The sequence below is a fragment of the Jaculus jaculus genome, chromosome 5 (assembly GCF_020740685.1).
Source record: "Jaculus jaculus isolate mJacJac1 chromosome 5, mJacJac1.mat.Y.cur, whole genome shotgun sequence".
Classification (NCBI taxonomy): domain Eukaryota; kingdom Metazoa; phylum Chordata; class Mammalia; order Rodentia; family Dipodidae; genus Jaculus; species Jaculus jaculus.
In genome coordinates, this window is record NC_059106.1 from 47,585,370 (window position 1) to 47,606,733 (window position 21,364).

The 21,364-nt window shown below is 48.2% G+C and overlaps 1 protein-coding gene across 1 annotated transcript in view; it reads left to right on the forward strand.

Annotated features, from left to right (window-relative positions):
* Nucleotides 1-14,222: 14,222 nt before the first annotated feature.
* Pdpn (podoplanin) overlaps nt 14,223-21,364 on the forward strand; it is a 39,750-nt gene continuing 32,608 nt past the window's right edge. Inside the window, exon 1 of the mRNA XM_045151017.1 lies at nt 14,223-14,515. Coding sequence (XP_045006952.1) covers nt 14,449-14,515 — 67 coding nt within the window. The 5' untranslated portion in view covers nt 14,223-14,448. The remainder of the gene's footprint in view (nt 14,516-21,364) is intronic.

Below are 21,364 nucleotides of genomic sequence, written 5' to 3' on the forward strand. Positions count from 1 at the left end.
AAAAACGTCTTGTTGTACACAAGGGCAATAGGCAAGGTACCTTGAGGCCAAGATTCCTCTCATTAAAAACTGAAGCTGGTGGCACATGGCTTTAATCCCGGCACTTGGGAGGCAGAGGTAGGAGGATCACTATGAGTTCGAGGCCACCCTGAGACTACAGAGTGAATTCCAGGTCAGATTGGTCTAGACTGAGACTCTTGAAAAACCAAAAAAAAAAAAAAAAAAAAAACCCAAAACCCAAAAACCTGAAACTGATGAAAATACAAATTCATTAAAAGCAGTGATCCTGGGGGAGGGAGGATATTACCATGGATATATATTTTTTTAATTTATTTATTTGAGAGCGACAGACACAGAGAGAAAGACAGAAAGAATGGGCGCACCAGGACCTCCAGCCACTGCAAACAAACTCCAGACGTGTGCGCCCCCTTGTGCATCTGGCTAACATGGGACCGGGGGAACCAAGCCTCGAACCGGGGTCCTTAGGCTTCACAGGCAAGCACTTAACCGCTAAGCCATCTCTCCAGCCCACCATGGATATTTTTTATAATCATGGAAGATGTTAATAAAAATTTGAAAAAAATTTTAAAAATTATCTATATGTAATAAAAGAAGTGAGCCTGAGCCTGAGCCATGAGTGGTGGCACATGTCTTAAATCCTAGCACTCGGGAGGCAGAGGTAGGAGGATCACTTTGGGTTTGAGGCCAACCTGAGACTACATAGTGAGTTCCAGGTCAGCCTGGGCTGCAGTGAGACCCTACTTTGAAAACAAAACAACTGACCCTGGACTGAGAAAGCTGCTGACGGGGTTCCCTGCTCAGAAACAATTGCCTAGGAGAGAGTTTTTACAGATTCAGCCCCTAAAGTGAACAGGGGCCGCCACAGCTTTTGCAGAGGCGCACAGACTGCATCTCAAGCTGGCAGCAGAGCTTGTCGGAGTCGCCCGCTGGTACTGGTTGCACAGGCATAGAGGATGCAAGAGGGAAAGGGATACGGAGGCTTGCAACAAGGTTCCAGAAAGCTACCAAGGCCAGCATCAGAGTTATTACAAAGAGGCCATGAGAGGTCATTTTACAGATCCAGAAAGACTGAAGCCTAAATTGCAAGGGAGACCCCCGGAGGTTAGATGCAGCCGCACCGTGTGACAGGCGCAGCGCGGAGGAAGGCGGCAGGTGCTGCGGACAGCGGAGCGGGAGGGGCCTTGGGCAGTTTTGTCTGGTCCTTGCTGGATGAATAGATCGCTGGCCAGCCTGCTCGTAAGCCACGTGCTGGCCTCTGCCATTGTTGCCAACTCTCAGCTCTGTGGCTGCCTCTGGTCTTGAGGTCACTGTGTCAGAGGTTTGCCAGCCTTCTTTCAGGACCACTGCTCCTCTCAGCATCCCTGCTTCTCCAAGGTCCCAGAAATTCAGGTCCCCTCTCTGGACCCTCCTCTGCACTGTGTCACATTAGTGCCTGCAGGCCATGTTGGATGTTTCTGGAAGCTGAACACCGTCCTGGATGTTCTTGAGATGTTTCCAACTTCCTCTCACCCTGACCTTGGGCAGAACCTCTGGGAAGGAGGAAGCATCCCTTCTCTCTCCTCCCTTGTGAGCATCCTTGCTCTTCCCTCCCACCTCAGAAACCCCCATCACTGGGCTTCCTGGGAGGCAGCACTTTATTCTACATGTCACATACTACCTTTCTCTGAGCAAAACCCCTGAGACCCAGCTTGGCCAGGCTTAGCTGTTCTTACTGTGGGAAGGGTGCTTTGGGTTGATGGATATTCTCAATACAGCCTGCTTTTTTTCAGGGTGTTTTATTGCTGAGGATTTCAAGGAGCCTATTTTGAAGGACAAATGCTGAATACTAGCTCCTTTCTCTGTGTAAGCCTATGTCATCCACACCATCTCCCAAAGCAAACACATGTCTTGGCTGAATAGTTCCCAAGGTCAGGGTCAGTAAGAACATTTTGCTCTCCTGGTGACTTCTGGCAAATATTTTTAAAAATATTTTTTTCTTTTATTTATTTGCAAGGGGTGGGAGGGAGAAAAGAGAGAGAGAAGAGAGAGAGGGAGAGTGAATGAGCATGCCAGGGCCTCCAGCCACTGCAAACAAACTCCAGATGCATGTACCACTTTATGCAGCTGGCTTTACGTGGGTACTGGGGAATTGATCTCTGGTTGTTAGGCTTTGTAGGCAAGTGCCTTAACCACTAAGCCATCTCTCCAGCCCTTGACAAATCCTAAACTCATGTTTTATTGTCACGGGGGTATGCTACTAATACCTTGTGGATGGAGACCAGGGATCTTCCTAAGTATCCTAAAATGCACAGGGTATGACCTCATAAAAAAGAATCATTCAGCCCCAAATACCAACAGTGCCATGATGGAGAAGTTACACTGTGGCTGACAGGGGGAAGGATCACACATGTGATGGTTAATCTCTGGTTATCAACTTGGTAGGATTTAGAATCACCATGGATTTTCTAGATTAGGTTAATTGAGGTGGGAAGACCCACCTTAATCATCCCATGGGCTGGGGTTTTAGACTGACTAAAAAGGAGAAGGTGTGGGCTGGAGGGATGGCTTAGCAGGTAAGTCACCTGCCCGCAAAGCCTAAGAATCCAGGTTCAATTCCTCAGTACCTATGTAAACCAGATGCACAAAGTAGCACATGAATCTAGAGTTCATGTGTAGTGGCTGGAGGCCCTGGCATGCCTCATTCTCTCTCTCTCTTTTTTCTGTGTCTCTCTTTCTCTTAAATAAATAAATAAAAATAAATCTTTTCTCTGGGGCTAGGAAGATGGCTCAGAGATCAAAGGCACTTGCCTGCAATACCTGCTGGTGAGCTGGAGAGATGGCTTAGTGGTTAAGGTGTTTGCCTGCAAAGCCAAAGGATTCAGGTTCAACTCCCCAGGACCCACATAAGCCATATGCACAAGGTGGCGCACGCGTCTGGAGTTCGTTTGCAATGGCTGGAGGCCTTGATGTGCCCATTCTCTATCTCTGCCTCTTTCTCTCTCTCCCTGTGAGTGTGGGTTGAATTCCCAAGCCCCCTGTGGTGGTTTGAATATAATAGATGGCCCCCAATATATTCAGTTCTTTATTGTTTGTAGTTTGCATCTGCTGGCTACCTGGCTGGAGGCAATGTCACTGGATGATCTTAAGGTGTGGTGGTGGGTTTCAGATTTCAATCTAAAGATATGCAAAGTGTGCCTAGCCGGAGTTCCTGAAGTGTGCTGTGTGGCTTTTGACCTTCAAGCTTGTGCTTCTCTCTCTCTGTTTGGACCTGTGAAGGCAGGCCAGCTTCTTCTGCCATTATGAAACTTCCCCTGGATCTGTAAGCTTCAATAAGTCCCCTCCTTCATAACTGTGCCTGATCTGGAAGTTTATCTCAGCGAACCTGAATCTGTTTGCTACACCCCCATTTAAGCCAAATACAAAAACTGGCACAGTGGGGCTGGAGAGATGGCTTAGCAGTTAAGGTGCTGGCCTGTGACGCCTAAGACCTCAGTTTAACTTAATTCCCCATTCCTTCTCTATCTCTCTCACACAAACACATAAATAAACTACTTTTTTTAAAAAAATTTATTTATTGAGAGCGACAGACACAGAGAGAAAGACAGATAGAGGGAGAGAGAGAATGGGCGCGCCAGGGCCTCCAGCCTCTGCAAACGAACTCCAGACGCGTGCACCCCCTGTGCATCTGGCTAACGTGAGACCTGGGGAACCGAGCCTCGAACCGGAGTCCTTAGGCTTAACAGGCAAGCGCTTAACCGCTAAGCCATCTCTTCAGCCCTTGTGCAGGTTTTTAATCCCAGCACTAGGGAGGCAGAGGTAGGACGATCACAGAGAGCCCATAGTGAATTCCAGGATCCATGTAAGCCAGATGTACAAGGTGGTACATGTGTTTGGAGTTCCTTTGCAGTGGCTGGAGGCCCTGGCATGCCAATTCTCTCTATCTGCCTCTGTCTCTCTCTCTCTCTCTGTAAAATAAACAAATAAATAAAAATATTTTTAAAAAGAAAAAAATATCATACATACAACCCAGTATGGTACAAATTTAGACATTTTTGCATGTGCACATAATGTGTGGTATGTGTACGGGTTCATATATGTGTGAGCACATGTGTGTATGCAGGTGTGCATGCATGTGTATGTGGGGGCCAGAGGTTGATGTCAGGTGTTTTCCTCAATTGCTCCCTACTTTTAATTTTTTAACTTTTTATTTTATTTTATATACACTATAACAGGCTATACTCTTGTATCCCCTTGCCTCTGTTCTCAATACCCTGGGAGTCTGCCTCAGTGGGGTTATGGTATTCTCTGTGGGGTAACGAAGGCCTCAGTCAGTCCCTGTGGTATAGTGGCTGGGGAGGGGGCAGGGGCCATACCTCAGGGTATTCCCACCAGCTCTGTGGCTGGGGGCCATGCACCTAAGCAGTTAAGCCATCTCTCCAGCCCTTTGAAAGGTTTTGATTGATCATCATGTCTGTCACCATCGCCTGGAATTGGCTAGCAGAAAGAGCAATATTCATGTCACTGACTTTTCTGCATTTTCTTCTAGGCCCTGGCAGAGGTGGTAGAGGTGACATGTCTCATTGGCTATCTTCTTGTCTTATCAATGGATCTTGGTTCTCCTTCACTTTCTCTGTCATCTACAAAATAAGGCAGATTTTCACTGGGCATGGGAGCACATGCCTTTAATCCCAGCACTTGGGAGGCAGTGGTAGGAGGATCACTGTGAGTTCGAGGCCACTCTGAGACTCCATAGTGAATTCCAGATCAGCCTGGACTACAGTGAGACCTTACCTTGGGAAACAAAAACAGAAAGCAGATTCTTCAAACAAGGGTGAGAACAGCTGGAATTAAATGGGGTATGCAGTTATTTGAGAGATTTTTCTGGTGTGTAGGCCCACTGCTCTTCTCCAGAGAGAAGAAGTGGGCACTGCTCTCTAAAGTCTAGGAGTTTCCTGGCCATGGTATTCTGACTTGGTTTCTAGTACCAGTTATGAGTTCTCTCTCATTGAGCAGGCCTCATGTCCAATCAGAGAACAGTTGGTTACCAGCAGAGTGTGTACCACTATTGTACAAGTGTGAACTTCTTGTCTGGCTGGTTGATTTCATAGTCTGCAGCATTCCCTGCTCATTCACGCTGCTGACGGCTGTTGTCCTCCAGCAGCTCCATCAGGTTTCCCAGCATTACGAGGGCTGGCCAGGAGGGAGCCAGTTTTCCTTTCGGTCCCAGCATGATATTGCGAAGTCCTGTCACTGCAGCCTGTGGTGTCTTCAGCAATAGGGTCTTACCTTTAACTCTGGCAAATAATCAAGTGTTTTGGCAATGCTCTACATTATTTTGGGGACCTCATGGATCTCTCTGGCTAACATCTCACTGTGGTTGGTGGGGAGTCGTAACCTAATTCTGGACATGAAATTTACCATCTAGAGTCCATTTTTTTAAGGTTAAACTTTTTCCACCTTCTGTCCAGACTGTCCCTGGCCCACTTTATTGATAGATATATCTTATAAGCCCACCTTATTTAAAAAAAAATATTTTATTTACTTATTTATTCATTTATGTGTGTGTGTGTGTGTGTGTGTGTGTGTGTGAGAGAGAGAGAGAGAGAGAGAGAGAGAGAGAGAGAGAGGGAAAATGTGTGCACCAGGGCCTCTAGCCACTGCAGATGAAGTTCAGATGCATGCACTCCCATGTGCATCTGGCTTATGTGGGTTCTGGAGAATTGAACCTGAGTCCTTAGGTTTTGTAGGCAAGCACCTTAACCACTTAGCCACCTCTTCAGCCCCCACTTTATTTAAAGAATATTTTTATTTATCTATTTGCAAGTAGACAGAGAGAGAAGAGAACCAAACAGAAAAAAAAATGGGTGAGCCAGGGCCTTCAGCCTCTGCAAACAAACTCCAGATGCATGTGCCACTTTGTTCATCTGGCTTTACATGAGTACTGGGGAATCAAACTCAGATTGCTAGCCTTTGTAGGTGAGTGCCTTAACCCCTGAGCCATTTCTCAAGTCCCCCCTTCACTTTATTTTATTATTTTATTTTATTTTATTTTATTTTATTTTATTTTATTTTATTTTTTGGTTTTTCAAGGTAGGGTCTCACTGTAGCTCAGGCTGACCTGGATCTCACTATGTAGACTCAGGGTGGCCTGGAACTCACAGCAACCCTCCTACCTCAGCCTCCTGAGTGCGGGGATTAAAGAGGTGTGCCACCACGACCGGCCCCTTCACCTTATTTTGAAGACAGGGTCTCTTTCTGAGCCTGGGGCCCAGGACACCACTATACCTCCATTGCTATGCACTGCATCTATCCTTATGCCTGGTAATGAGCGTGTGATAAGCCTCCCCATGTCTGCTAAGAAAACCAGGGAATTCACTCAGTAAACTCTCCCAGAAACTTCTTGGTCATTTCCAGGAAATGCAATTGGACGCACCAATGCAAGGAGAGTTCTCACCTCCTCTGAAAGGAAACTTCCCCCTACTGAGGGCAGCTGGGCCCTGGGGCCCTGGAACCCTGACTGCTCACATGAGAGCTATTTGACCTCAACTTTGTGAGCTTTGAAGCCTTTCACTGCTTTTCTCTGATGGCCAAACCCACCTCTTGGCGGACATTAGAGTCAGTATTAGAATTAGATTCCTTTATTTTTATTTATTTATTTGAGAGAGAGAGAGAAGCAGAGAGAGAGAGAGAGAGAGAGAGAAGCAGAGAGAGAGAAAGAGAGAGAGAGAGAATGGGCACACAGGGCTTTCAGCCTCTGCAAACAAAGTCCAGACACATGTGCCACCTTGTGCATCTCTTTTATGTGGGTCTTGGGGAATGGAACCTGGGTCTTTTGACTTTGCAGGCAAGTACCTTAACCACTAAGCCATCTCTCCAGCCCTGAATTAGATTCTTGAGTGGTGATTAAAACAGATTCAGGCTGACAACAAAAGAGATTCTGGAGGCTGGGGAGATGGCTGTGTGGGTAAAGTGCTTTCCCCACAAAGCTGAGTTTGGATCCCCAGCACTCATGGAAAAACCAGGCGTGGCAGCACATGCTTGTCATTCCAGCCCGAGGGGGGGCAGGGGGGAGCTGGGTAGAGGCAAGAGGGTCCAAAGAGTTTGCTGGCTGCTGGCTAGCTAATCCAGCTGAATTAGTACTTTCTAGGTTCAGTGTCTTAAAAGAAATAAGGTGGAGTTTGGGAAATGGCTGCAGTTAAAAGTGCTTGCTTATAAATCCTGCCAGTCCAGGTTTGATTCCCCAGTCCCACATAAAGCCAGATGCGCAAAGTGGTGCATGTGTCTGGAGTTTGTAGTAGCAGTAGGCATAGGTATGCCCATACTTACCCTTTCTCTCTCTCTCTCTTTCTCTGTGTGTGTGTCTGCCTTTCTCTGTGTCTGTTTCTTTCTCCTAAATAAATTTTTTTAAAAAATTTAAAAAGTAACGTAGAAGGTCAACCTGTGGCTTCCATACACATGCTTACATGCATATACACACACATGGACTTCTGATCTTCACCCACAGGAGAGAGAGGGGAAGAAGGAGGGAGGAAGGGAGAGAGAGAGAGAGAGACAAAAGAGATTCTGAAATACCAGAAAGACCCAGGCTATTCCACAGGGATTATACCTAAGGCTTTTGGATTCATTTCTGGGTGGGGCACCAACTATGTTCAGGAAGGACCCTGCAGGCTAGGATAGTGCCAGGTCTGTGGTTCTGACAGTTTGCCGTCATGGTGCCCATCATGCTGGCAGGAGCTGGCCAAAGTGTCTCTGGTCCAGTCTTCAGCACACAGCTGCTCCTCCTGGGTGGGAATCTTCAAAGACAGAGTCCTTACCACACACATTTTTTCACAAGTCCAGTTTCCATCCGGGGAAGTGGAGTAAGAGAAGGGTCAGAAGTGATGTCACCAGAACCCCCACCCTTCTAAGGTAAGCCCCAGGCCCCATCTGCTCTCCAGCCGGCCGAGTTGTCTTCCCAGCCCCCCACACTGGGGTGCATTCACGCAGCCTGCTTTCCATACAGAGCCCCGTGTCTTAACAATCAAGGCTCTCTAAACACACTAAAAGGAGCTCAGTGTGTTTGCCCTTCTTGTGAATGATTTCCCCAGGACTTGTGTGTCCACTAAAACTCAGCATTAAAACTGGATGTCCTTAATCCCAGCACTCATGGGGCTGAGGCATGATGAATTTAGTTGCAGGCCAGAGTGAAACTCTGTCTCAAAACAAAACAAAAACTTAGTTATTTATCTAAACAAAGCAAACCCAGTCTCTCTCTGCTCTTGGTCCACTGAAGTCACTGGCAACCCTTTTCACCCAGATCATAAGAGACCCTTGAATGCAAATCCTCCCATGGGTTCCGACCAACTTTTCCTTTTGACTGGGGGAAGGGCGGTATGTTCACAAGCAATGAGTCATCGTGACAGCAGCTACCAGGAGTGCTGGCATTTCTTTGGAGAAGTGAGGCTCCAGATCTAAGATGGGGCGCCTCATCTTCCCCTCACTCTGCTGGCTGGAGCTGCATGTGTGATACCGGACACGTGACCCCATTCCATAGCAACTGCCAAGGGCTCCCTCCCCTTCCAGGGCGACACAAGTGCGCTGATCTGGCGTTTCTGTCCCCGCTTTTCAGAACACCTTGTACCTTGTCCTGAGATAAAACGGGGACCCAGCTCGGCCACCAGCAACAGGGGCCTTGAAGCCGCCACCCCCAGAGTAAGCGGGTGAGAGGAATTGAGCACAGGCCGGGTGTGGCCACCAGAGAAGGACGAGCTTGGGCCAAACCTGGCAGATGTCGCAGCCAAACTGGCCCTGCTTAACTGAAAACATGAAATGCATAAAATGTGTTGTTAATGTTCTCCAATTTCTTATTGGCACTCTTCTGACTTCTTGGATCCAAGAAAGTAGAACCTCAGCAGCTAACACTATTGAAACCTGCTCTTGGGAAAGGAAGGGCTGCCCACGTGTTCAGGGGCCCCTTCAATTTCATGTACAGGAGACTTCTTGCTCCCCACATTCACAGGTCAAAGGTATTTGGAGATGAGCTTCTCAATTTAGATAGTCCTGCAGTGTCTATGGAAGAGAAGATCTTTGAATTTAGGAAATTCACACAGGCCTATAGGGCACAGTATCTCCGTGAGTCTCCCAGTGATTCAAAATAAATCAGCGAATAACGTAGAAATGTAGATAATGACTAAGCAAGTGAAGATAGGAACAAACTGGTAAATCTTGGTGTAGCAGTGACCTTCTTGTTACTGAGACAACACATCCAACCAGGAGCAGATGATGAGAGGAAAGGGTTATTTTGTTTTACAGTCTTTTTTCTTTTTTTGGAGGTAGGGTCTCAGTCTAGCACAGGCTGACCTGGAATTCACTATGGAGTCTCAGGGTGGCCTCGAACTCTCAGCGATCCTCCCACCTCTGCCTCCCGAGTGCTGGGATTAAAGGTGTGCGCCGCCACGTCCAGTTTCTTTTACAGTCTTGAGGGAAGTTTCATCATGGCAGGGAAAGCATGGCAGAGCAAAAGCTGGGCATTATACCTTGCCACGTATCAGCAGCAGGGAAACTCAGGAAGGGTAAGCTGAGCTATGAACAGCCAGTAGAGCTGGATTAATAAACCTAAACGTGACCCCACGGTGGCTGATGCTACCTATACAAGACCCACAGAAACCCAGTGTTTTACACTGGGCAGAGCAAGGGACACCCCTCCTCCAACAAGGCTCCAGCTCTCAAATTGCCACCAGCTAGGGATAAAGCAGCCAAAACACATGAGGCTATGGGAGCCACCACACTTGGTAAAGAGCATATGGGAGTCCTGGAACTATCTCAAACTCTTCCCTTTTCTCCCCTCTTCCTTCTTCTTTTTTCTTCCTTTTGGCTTCCCTCTTCTTTCTTAGTACTTCAATTTGAATACATGATAGGCAAGGCATAAATGTGAAATTCTGTTAGAAGAAAAAGTTGAGCTGGGCATGGTGGTTCACACCTTTAATCCAGCAGCACTTGGAAGACAGAGGATTGCCATGGGTTTGAGGCTAGCCTGAGACTACATAGTGAATGCCAGGTCTGCTTGTGCTAGAGTGAGACCCTACCTTGAAAAACCAGAAAGAAAAAAAAAAAAAAAGCTGAGAGGTTGAAAGTATAGATGAAGTCCTACGTTCAATCCCCAGTACCCCATTAAAAACAGACAACGAGAAAAAGAGACGAGGATGATTCAGAACACCACAGTGCTGAGAAGTGACCGTGGAGTGCTCAGCACTGTGGGAGACGTCTCGGTCACACCCTCCAAGGCTCAGAGACCATTGCTGAAGAGGTGGTGGGAAGGATGTACCAGCCAAAGGAAGGGAGGCGTGCTTACAGCGCTGTCTTCTACGTACACACTGGCCTCGACAGTCATGACCCCATAGTGGCTGATGCTACCGATACAAGACCCACATAAGCGGACTGTGGTGTGGCAGCCAAGCATTGTTATCACAGGGCCTCTACACCGAGATGGGGGACTGCTCAAAAGCCGGTGTGTGTCCTGTACAACCGAGACCCTGCCTCAGACAAGGTGGAGGGCAAGGTCAGACACCTGGACTTTCTCCACACATGCCCACACACATATGAAATGTACAAAACGGGGCCTGGGAAGATGGCTCAGCAGTACAAGGTGCTTGCTTACAAAGTCTGTAGGTCCTGGGGTTCTGGTTTAATCCCCCAGTGTCCACCTGAAGCCAGATGCACAAGAGCTCCTGGAGTTCATTTGCAGTGGCAGGAAGCCCCTGGCACACCCATTGTCATTCTTTCCTTTCTGTCTCTCAAATATATAAAACATAAAAAAAGTTAAAAAGGGGTGCTAGAACCGGGCATGGTAGCACATGCCTTTTAATCCCAGCACTCAGGAGGCAGAGGTAGGAGGATCGCTATGAGTTCAATGCCACCCTGAGACTCCATAGTGAATTCCAGGTCAGCCTGGGCAAGACCCTACCTTAAAAAACCAAAAAAAAAAAAAAAAAAAAAAAAAAAAAAAGGTGCTGGAGAGATGGCTTAGTAGCCAAGGTGCTTGCCTGTGAAGCCTAAGAACCCGGTTCAGATATTCAGGTCCCACATAAGCACAAGGTGATACATGTGTCTGGAGTTCATTTGTGGTGGCTAGAGGCCCTGATGCACCCATTCTCTCTCTTGCTCTCTATCCCTTTTTTTCTATACCAAATAATTTAAAAAAAAAAAGAAGTAAAATAAAATAAAAAGAACTGCCCAAGATACTAGGGCTGGCTGAGTGTTCAGGTGGGTTCAGGTAACAACAGAGGATGGAAGAGGCTGAGAACCAGGCAAGACCTGGCAGAAGCAGAAACAGCAGAGAAACAATGTTTCCAGAACCCTCTAGGGTAGGAATACCACTCTAAGGACACAGACTCTGCCCAGCGGGTGTCCAAGCACATGTGCTTATTCCGGGCCACAGAGCTGCTCCTGCCATAGTCTGTGTTTGAGCTTCTGGACACCATTTCTCCAGGCAGCCTTCGGGAGCACAGCTACACAGAACGCATCACCAGAGACCCCCACCACTGGCCTCCAGCACCCCTCAGGGCGCAGGGCTCCATTCACCATGCCCCATCTCAGCTCCTCCTACCCAATCATTCTGGAAGTCAAAGCCATAGCAACAGGCCCCAGCCCTGGTCTTTATGTCTGCAGCATTCATTTGCTGTAGGACTCAGGCTCAGTCTTGGGGTACGTTCTTGGCTTCTTAATGTGGTGCCCTTTCGGGCCAGAAGCATCAGTTTCTCCTGGAAACTTGTTAGAAATGTAGCTTCTCCTGCATATCCACCCCCACCCCCCACCACCACAAAGGAGAACTTTGAAAACAGAGTCCAGAGGTTTGGTTCTTCACCAGCCCGCCAGGGGAATCAGCGCACCACCATTCCTGAGTCTCACATTCCTAGACCAAAGGTCCTTTGGGAGATCAAGTGGAGCTGCGAGGTGAGGTCAGTAGATAGTGGAGCTGTGACTGTTATCTCCCTGGTACCATTATCATGGTTGTTTCACAGTGACACGTCATCCTTCTCTGCTTCATCGGTACTTAGTCTCCCAAACACAAACAGGGAGGGACTTTCTGCACCTTCCTGCACGTTCCCTTCTGTCCCTCCTTCTGGGGGGTTGGGTCTCAGGCTCAGGCCCCTCACTGTTGCTTCTTTAGCCAACACTACAGTGTGTCTCCCTGCCCAAGACCAGTATTGCCACCCTCAGCCTGCTGTGTGCACTGTTGGGGAGTGTGACCTCCCCTTGGTCCTTCAGTGTCCCCTCCTGGATCTTTGTCCAGAATGTCACAGGCTCCCCAGTCCTGGATCCTCTCCTCATCCCCAGGCCCCCAGCAGGATTCAGTTCCTTCTTAAGTTCCCCTTCTCTAACCTCTATCAGCAGATGTGTGCATGTATGGAGGGTGTATGGAGGGCAGCCTTCTAGAACCTAGCCGTCTACCTCACCAGGAGGCAGCCCTCCAGGAACCCTAACCCAGCCCTGAGCATCCTTCTTCTTTTTTTTTAATCTTTTCACATTGTTTATTAATATTTTCCATGATTATAAAAAATATCCCATGATAATACCCTCCCCCCTGAGCATCCTTCTAAACCAGCTGCTCATCAAAGCTTCATTTGGCAAGTTTGAGTCTATTTGCATCTGTCGTCCATCCCAGAGGCTCAGACAATACGTGAGTCCCCTGGTCTACCCCAAATCATTCTTCATACTGAAGAAATGATCAAGTAGGGTAAGAGGGGGACATCCATCCGTGGACTGCACATCTTCCTGGGTTTCTCTTTCCTTAGGTCCCCATCCCTTGTAGCCCCAGGACAAGCTCTTGGGCAGTTTCTGGATAAGTGAAACATCCCCCACCCCAGCCTGCAAGCTGCACCCACAATGGCTGGGTGGGCCACCTCACCCTCGCTCACGCTGAGAAGTGCTGCGGGAGGGTGGCTCCACTTACCAGCCGTCCCTGTGGGCAAGTTCTCTGGGGACACTGTTTTAAAGTAGAAATTCCCAGAAGGTCTTATCTAAAGAGTTTGGGTTTATAGCCGGGTAATCTGAATTTTTCCAGACAATCTCCCCCAGTGATTCTTATAATAGAGACAGCTTGGAATCAGGGATCAAAGATAAAGTGGCACTTTGGGGACATCCATCTTCAGATTCTTCTTTGGAATGGAATGCGTGGCATCTGGGAGTGGAGCCTAGACCACCTCGCCAAATCCTGTTCTTTCATACTTTTTGTTCCTTTTGAGGTAGGGTCTCATTCTAGCCCAGGCTGACCTGGAACTTCCTCTGTTGCCCCAGGGTGGCTTCCAACTCATGATGATCCTCCTACACCTGCCTCCTTACCCCTGCAGGGATTAAATGCACACACCACCATGCCTGACTTTAATATATATATAAATTCCAACTGTTCAGAAGGAAAACTAAGTAAATAAGTATGCTCTCTTGCTGCTACTTGAGATCAAGGAAAGATTGCTTAAACCAACAAGGAGGGGATTACAAGGGGCCAAAGCCGGGAATGAAAGGGATGAATTGGAATTTCGTACTCAGGTGAGTGACCTCACTCTGGGTGCTCACGTGCTGGTCAAAGCCTCGTGACAGAGCCACATTATCCCCGGATCAGAAGAGAGACGTGCTCAACCACGGAGCCAAATACCCCACAGGCCCAAGCTCCCGGTTCACTGGAGACCAGTTCCAGAGGCAGCCTCCCCGCAACTGCCCTTGAGCCACCCACCCTGGATCCCAGGACAAGAGTGCCATTAACCAGCAGGAGCCACCTCTGGTTCACCGAGGTGATAGCCAATAATTATCTTCTTTAAGCCATCAACTTCAATATTTATAAAAGGAACACTCGGACCCGTGGTTCTAACAGGGAACCCAGTTGATTTCTCACTTTAGCCCTTGACAAGAAAAAAGAAAACGTGGGCTTGTGCTTGCCACTTCCAAACAGAATAATAAATAAAAAAGAAAAAGGTAGAATTGTTCATTGCATGTGGCCCTTTTCCTTCTGGGATTAAACAGAATCAAAAACCCAGATTTTTGTTTTGTTTTGTTTTTTTGGCCAGGGTTGGGGCCCCCTGGCAGCTGCAGCCCTGTAACTTTAAACCTGACCTGAGATCATCTCTTAGAGCTGGCCAAACAGAACCCGAGGGGCGGTCCTAGGGAGCTGGGACCACCTGACGCCCGCGGGCCCGGGGCGTAAATGCAGAGCGCGCGCGCCGCCCAGCTCGCCAGCTGCCAAGTTCGCTCCGCGGGCGCCGCGGGCCAGGGACACCCCGGCAACCCCTTGGCGCGGAGGCCTTTGCGCGCCGCCCTCCAGCCTCGCCCGCGCTCTTCCCGGCTGGTTGCTACGGAGTTAGGGGTTTTTGTTGTTGTTGTTTTGCTTTTCTTTCATCTTCCCCCTTAGTACTCTCTCCCCACCTCCTCCAAAAGATTTAACTGTGCGGCTCCGAAGAGATCAAGCGGACTGGAAAGATGTGGAAGGCGCTGGCGCTGCTCTGGGTTTTGGGGAGCGCGTGGCTCTGCGATCCCGCCCAGGGAGGTAAGAGACTCCGCTCGCTCTCGTGCTGCGGGGGGCCTCTGGCCCTCCCGGGCCTGGGCTCCGATGGTGCGGTGGCGGTGGTGTGCGGGGAGAGCTGCATGCATGTACTTGCTGTGTGCAGGGGATTCCGCTCTGCACCTCGCGGGAGGAAAGCTCCGAGCCCCTAGGAAACAGCCAAGTGGGTGTGGCAGGAGGAGCCGCCTGCAGTTCTGTGTTTTCCGAATTGATGGGGTGGGAGGGAGAGTAAGGGCTCAAGGGCCACTCAGCTGGCTCCCAGGGCAGCGTGTTGTGAGAATGCCCACTGCCCTGCTACTCTGGCATTAGACTCCCCTGTGTGCCAGCTAGGATACCTTCAGGACCCCAACCCCGGGGAGAGTCTGGAAGAGGACTCTTAACTTTTTGTTTTTCCATCTTTTGAGGCAGGGTCTCCCTGGAGTTCAGGCTGACCTGGAACTCACTCGGTAGTCCCAGGCTGGCCTCAACTCCTGGTGATCCTCCTGCCTCTGCCGCCCCAGGGCTGAGATTATAGGCGTGCACCACCATCACGCACCGGAGGCTGCAGTCTCTAATAACTTTAAGCGAGTAGTGTGGGCGGACGGTTTTGGAATAGAATGGGCAGTGGAGGTCTGCTGGCTTCTCTCCATCCCTCCCCCCACCCGCCTCTCCATCCCTTCACTTCTTCCTTCTCTCTCTTCTCTCCTTCATTCCTTCCTTCCTTCTTTTTTTTTTTTTCCAGCACTGGGCAAAGGAAGCCAGGTCATCCAGTATGCTAGAACGAACACTGGAAACACTGAAGTTTCGGTGGCTTTAAGGCCAGTGACTCAATGAGTAAATTAGCGTCATTCAAGGACTGGGAAACCCTCATCCACTATCTTCTTTTCCTTTTTACCTCTTCTGCCTGTGTGCTGTGTGGGTGGCCTTCATGAACATCTGCCAGTAATTTATTTCTTTCCTTTTTATGAAATGTTTTTATTTATTTATTTGCAAGGAGAGAGAGGGAGAGAAAAAATGAGACTAGGCATGCCAGGGCCTATAGTCACTGCAAACAAATTCCAGATGCATGTGCCACTTTGTGCATCTGGCTTTACATGGGTACCAGGGGAACCAAACCCCTGGCCGTTATGCTTTGCGACCAAGCGCCTTTCACTGCCCAGCCAGCTCTCCAGCTGTTTCTTTGGATTTTCAGTCATATTGTTTCCCTGATGGAATATAAACTCTGGAGGGTAGGTGCATCTAGCCTTGAACCCTGAGGCCAAAACATCATTTAATGGTAATTGTTCTTTAAATATCAGTTGAGCTGGGTGTGGTGTTGCATACTTTTAATCCCAGCACTGGAGAGGCTGAGGTAGGATTGCTGTGAGTTTGAGACCAGCCTGAGACTACAAAGTGAATTCCAGGTTAGCCTGGGCTACAGTGAGACCCTACCTTGAAAAAAAAAAATCAGTCAAAGGAACCAAAGGCAAGGTAGTGTCTTCAGGGATGGTGGTTACTGGATTCTTTTTTTTTTTTTCATTTTACTTTGGCAATTTCATACATGTATATAATGTATTTTGACCATATTCACCCATCACCTTCTCTTATCACCCTCTTACTAAATCTCTTTTTCCCAACTAGCTTGCTTTCTTCTTTCTTTCTTTTTCCTCCCTCCCTCCCTCCCTTCCTTTCTCTTTCTCTCCTCCCTCCCTCCCTTCCTTCCCTCTTTTTTCCTTCCTTCCCTCCCTCCCTCCCTCCCTTCCTTCCCTCTTTTTTCCTTCCTTCCTTCCTTCCTTCCTTCCTTCCTTCCTTCCTTCCTTCCTTCCTTCCTTCCTTCTTTCTTTCTTTCTTTCTTTCTTTCTTTCTTTCTTTCTTTCTTTCTTTCTTTCTGTGACCCACTGAGTTAAAAGGTCCCTTGCATGAGCAGGAATGGTGTCACTGGAGTGGAGACAACTAAGCAATGGCTACAGCCTGAAGAACACTGTGACTCCCTTCCCCCAGTAACTACTAATCCCCGCCCGTAGCTACTCTGGGAGGGATGGGATATCATGAATCCCTGCCGCATCCTAAAGTCAAATATAGTTTTTTCTTTTTCTTTTTTTTTTTCAAGGGAGGGTCTCATTCTAGCTCAGGCTGACCTGGTGTTCCTCCTACTCAGCCTCCCGAGTGCTGGGACTAAAGGCGTGCTCCACACTCCTGGCTCTGAACTCACATTTTTAAAAAATATATTTTATTTATTTATCTGAGAGAGAGAAAGAGAGAGGGAGGGAGGGAGAGAGAGAGATAGATAGAATGGGCACACCAGAGCATCCAGCTACTGCAAAAGAACTCCAGACACATGTGCCCCCTTGTGCATCTGGCTTATGTGGGTCCTGGAGAGTCAAACAGGGATCCTTTGGCTTTGCAGGCAAACACCTTAACCACTAAGCCATCTTTCCAGTCTGAACTCACCTATTTTTAAAGTATATATTGACCACTTTCATAAATATAGGCAATATGCCTTGATCATATTTTTAAAATATTTTTACAAAAAAATTTATGAGCCAGGTGTGATGGCGCACATCTTTAACCCCAGCACTTGGGAGGGAGAAGTAGGAGGATTACCATGAGTTCGAGGCCACCCTGAGACTACATAGTGAATTCCAGATCAGTATGGGCTACAGTGAGACCCTACCTTGAAAAACTACCCCCCCCCAATTTAAAAATTTCATTTATTTATTTGTGAGGAGAGAGATAAACAGTGAGTATGGGTATGCCAGGGCCTCTTACCACTGTAAATGAACTCCAGAAGCATGTGCCACTTTGTGCATGTGACTTTATGTGGGTACTAGGGAATTGAACCTGTGCCATCGGGCTTTGCAAGCAAGCACCTCCAACCGCTGAGCCATCACTCCAGCCCTTGATCATACTTTTTGAGTTGATTCTGGTGGGGCCTAGGCCCAAGGGTTCTTTCTGGATATAAAGTGTCTATAAAAGGAATGTGCCTCGCCTAGGCTGCTATACTTGAACACAGTCAGCACCTAACCTTAAGAGAAATTATATGCTATGCACTGGGCGGGGCCGTCTGCTTCAAAATGACCAAGGTAGTCTTTATGGCGGCCCCAGGCTATTCAGGGCAGCCCTATCTTTGGAACTTCTCTTTCCACTGGAATATATGCAGTTCTGTATTTCAGTTCCATTTCCGTTCTGGCAAGACAATGTACGAATGACATGGTTTTGTGCTCACCCATGCAGGGTGAGGGAGACCCTTACCTGAGCCACGTCCCAGGAAGACCAGAGACTGGGATCCATAATTTGTTTCAAACGTAGATGCAACTATCTTAAGCCAGCTTTTGAATGTCAAAAGTAAAACGAGGGTGGTGTACAGTCTTCTTCTCTAGAGAGACAGCTGCCGTTCTGTTGATACTAGAATCTTCTCTGCTAGGTACTAGGTTCTAAAAAGCAGACCTGGTGCAGGAGGCGGCCTGGTGGTTAATTGTGTGCAGTCTGCTCTGCTGACAGGAAACTGAGGCCAGCATAGTTTTTGTCTGGGAATGAGTGCAACAGCCTGAATATGGATGAGTAACCTCTCTGAGTGGAGCTATTGTTGGGGAGCCGTGGGGCTGGGGGGGGGGGGTTGTGGTGACTGCTAATGCTATCATCTGGTTCTGTTTTATAATCTGGCTCCATGTGTCATCTCTTTGGGTGTTAGTGGGTCCAAGAGTCCTGTTGCCCATACATCTGGCATTCTCCTCCGGGAGCAAGCCCTGCCCTCCTCCTGAACTTTCATCTAAAACGTGGTCTTCGGGCCTGGCCGTTGGACAGTTGATTGTGTGTATTCCTGCCTGCTGCCCGCCCCATGCTCCTCCGGCACCGATCCACCCCAGCTTAATCATGCGGCAAAGACATTGCCCTGTGAGCACCCTGAGCTTCTTGCCAGTTTTGGAGGTCCTGGAAGCTCCCCGAGTTGCTGAGAACTGGTGCTGTGTGAAAGCCTTTAATAAAGCTAGGTCTGTCAGAGGCTCTGGGAGGGAGGCTTAGCCATCCTGGGGTATAAGATCTCAAGCAGCATTCAACATAGAAAAGCACATTTTGAGAAACGTGTCCGTCTGGCAGAAGAAGGTTATGAGTCCATTTGTGGCCAGTAGGACCAAAACCTTTCCTCATTTTGTGACACAAGCAACTCATGAGTGACTCTATATCTGGAATTTCAGAGACCTCAAGCCTTGGCATGGAGGATGGCCCAGCAAAATCAGCAGGATACTACCTCTGCATTTCCAACCCCCAACACAGGCGAGGAATGTCATCAGGCTGCCTCATTTAATCTCACAGTTCCTGTAAATTATACATTATTACCTTAAAATATACCAGAACTGGAATTCACAAACAAGGTCTAATTCTAAACCTACAGGTTTTTTTGTTTTTTTTTTTGCTACACTTTGGAACCATTTAAAAAAAGTAGGTTGAACTTGAAATTAAAAGTTAGCCTTTTAATATGTATGAATTCAAAAGGTATCTGGAGATATAAAAGCTTCTTTTAAAAAATATTTTTATTTATTTACAAGCAGAGAGAGAGAGAGAGAGAGAAGAGAAGAGAAGAGAAGAGAAGAGAAGAGAAGAGAAGAGAAGAGAAGAGAAACAGAAAGATAGGCACACTGGAGCCTCCATCCACTGCAGACTAACTCCAAATGCATGTGCTACTTTGTGGATCTGGCTTTTACATGAGTACTGGGGAATCGAACTCATTTTGTTAGGCTTTGCAGGCAAGTACCTTAACTGCTAAGCCATTTCTCCAGCCCATATGAAAGCTTCTTTTTTGGGACTAGGGATGTGGCCTAGTTGGTAGAGTTTCTGCCTAGTGTGCATGAAGCCCTGTGTTGATCCCCAGCAACATATGAAATAAGTGTGGTGGGGCATGTCTGTAATCCCAGCACTCAGGAGGTAGAGGCAGGAGGATCAGCAGGAACATTCAAGGACATCCTCAGCTGCATGACAAGTTGGAGGCCAGCCTGGCTACCTGAGACCCTGTCTCAAACAAACAACACAAAACCTTTTTTACAACAAACATTCTCCACACTAGGATGAAAATTTCACGGTACATTAAAACGTGATTCATTAATTCATCCCCCACGCAGGTGCTGAGCATCTCCTGAGGACATGCCACTGTTCCTAGCTGTAGGATTTGAACCAGGCACTGGGGCAAGGGGCCCACCTCGCAGAAAGCCTGCTCTGCTCTCCTTGCCAACGACCAACCTGTGCTCCAAATTCCACTGGCTTATCTGAATATTTGTCATATTTCTGGCTTCTGAGAGCAGACATGCCAGGTTACAACTTGTGGAAGTATGTCGGGGGAGGACTAGGAGGGAGGAAACTTAAATACCAGTGCTGCCCCGCAGAACTTTTCATGAACCTGGAGAGGATTCCTATCCCATCCTGCAGGGCGCCTTGCCATTCCTGCCACCCGCAGAACCTCTCAAGGAAAAGCCCAGTAAGGACCTTTTGTTGGAAGAGAGTCAAAAGATTGGGGGGGGGGATGGGATGCCCCTAAAGCCACTGTGCATTCAGAGATTTGTTGTGGGGTCCTCACAGGGTTAGGCAACCGACGCTACGCCCCTTGACTGCAATTTTGGATCATTTATTTACTAGTTTCTTGAAATTCTGAGGGGACAGGGAAGTGATGAGTCTTAGTTTTTTGGTGCGCGCGCGTGTGTGTGTGTGTGTGTGCGCACGTGCATGTGTGTGTACAGGTGTGTGTGTGTGTGTGTGTATGTAGGCTAGAGGTTGACATTGGTGTCAACCTCCTCAGTAGCTCTCCGCCTTATTTTTTGAGTCAGGGTCTATCTAACTGAACCCAGAAATCACTGACACTCACTGGCCAGTAAGCCCCAGATCCTCCTGCCTCATCCTTTCCAGCACTGGGATTACAGACATTCTGCACCCAGCTTTTATGTAGGTGCTGGGCGTCATGCGTTCTCCTGTGAGCCCTCCCCCTTCTCCTCTGACTAGGCCTATTTATTTTTTAAGCTTTCAATCAAGCTTTTAATGAGAAGATCATAAAACAACAGTTTCTTATTGTACATTAAGACTGCACGCTTCTGGATGTGAGCCACTAATGAATCACTTGACACTGGAGCACTGCACACTACACATTTTTTAAAAGTATTTCTCTCTTTTTTTCTTTCTAGCTCAGGCTGACCTGAATTCACTGTGTAGTCTCACGGTGGCCTAAAACTCACGGCGATCCTCCTACCTCTGCCTCTTGAGTGCTGGGATTAAAGGCGTGCGCCACCATGCCCGGCTCCCTCTCTCTTTTTATTTATTTATTTGAGACAGAGAGAGAATAGGCTCACCAGGGCCTCCAACCACTGCAAACCCTTGTGTCACCTTGTGCATTTGGCTTACGTGAGTCCTGGGGAATCGAACCCGTGTCAGGTCTTGCAGGCAAAGGCCTCAACCACTAAGCCAGCCATCTCTCCAGCCCTACACTACACATTTTGTCCAAGGTCTTCAGGATGATAGTGGCCGGTTTGGGAACAACTGGAATTCTGCCGGGTTCATCTCAGGCAGGAAATGGATGTGGCTGTTTCCCCCTAACACTCCAACACTCCACTGACACTCACCCCAGGCTATTGATGGTCAGGTGACTGGCAGCTCTCAGGAGCTTTAACAGAGAGAAGTGGACGGGTTTGTCTTTGCCTGGAGAGAAGAAGGGTTTGTGTTTGAAGGTGGATCAGGGTAAATCCAGGGGGAGGCTTGTGGCCTTGGCGAGCTACTCAGTTAGTTGCTCCAGGATCAGAAAACCGACACTGTTAGGACAAGTCAAAATGCAAAGCAAGCCAGGGGCGGTGGCTGATGTCTCTAATCCCAGCTCTGGGGAGGCTGAAGTATGAGGATCTT